Genomic DNA, 824 nt, shown 5'->3' on the forward strand with positions numbered 1-824 from the left:
AGACGGACCGAAGGGCGTGGACGTGACAGGGCCTTCTGTGGTGGCAGCCGGGCAGGAATTCGTCGTCATTTGCAGGTCCTCGCCATCTAATCCTCCGGCGACGATCACGTGGATGGTTCAAGGTAAGGAAGAGTGGGTAAGGAAGGGTATAGGTTGGAAGATTAAGGTAAGGGAGGAGGGTAAGGAAGGGTATAGGTTGGAAGATTAAGGTAAGGGAGGAGGGGAAAGGTAGGTAGGAGTAAGGAAGAAGGAAGGAGGTGAAGGAAAGGGGTTAAGGTAAGGTAAGGGAGGAGGGTGAGGAAGGGTAGGTTTGAAGGGTAAGGAAGGGTATAGGTTGGAAGATTAAGGTAAGGGAGGAGGGTGAGGAAGGGTAGGTTTGAAGGGTAAGGAAGGGTAGGTTGGAAGATTAAGGTAAGGGAGGAGGGTGAAGGAGGGTGCAGAGATTAAGGTAAAGACGAGGGATAAGGAGGAGGGTAAGGAAGAAGGAGGGTAAGGAAAGGTAGGTTGGAAGATTAAAGTAAAGGAGGAGGGGGAGGAAGGGTAGGTTGGAATATTAAGGCAAGGAAGAGGGTGAGGGAGGGTACGTTCAGAGATTAAGGTAAGGAAGGAGGGTAAAGAAGGGTATGTTTAAAGAATAAGGTAAGTGCGGGTAGGTTTAAAGGTAAAGAACACAGGGCAAAGGAAAAATAAGAATCAGGAAGGCAAGTAAGGTTAGAGCAAAAGGCAAGGTAATGGATTAAGGGAAGACAGATCAAGGGATTAAGGTAAGAGGAAGGGAACGGAGTACGTGAAGAAGAAAGAGGCCAAGACGAACAGGAAATCGT

The 824-nt window shown here is 48.5% G+C and overlaps 1 protein-coding gene across 1 annotated transcript in view; it reads left to right on the forward strand.

Annotated features, from left to right (window-relative positions):
• Positions 1–824, forward strand: part of LOC119587745 (nephrin-like) — a gene marked incomplete at both ends in the record, with an annotated part of 138,820 nt that overhangs the window by 89,838 nt on the left and 48,158 nt on the right. The window contains 1 exon segment of the mRNA XM_037936431.1: positions 3–122. Within this exon segment, the coding sequence (XP_037792359.1) occupies positions 3–122 (120 nt within the window).

This window comes from Penaeus monodon, chromosome 23 (assembly GCF_015228065.2).
Source record: "Penaeus monodon isolate SGIC_2016 chromosome 23, NSTDA_Pmon_1, whole genome shotgun sequence".
NCBI lineage: Eukaryota > Metazoa > Arthropoda > Malacostraca > Decapoda > Penaeidae > Penaeus > Penaeus monodon.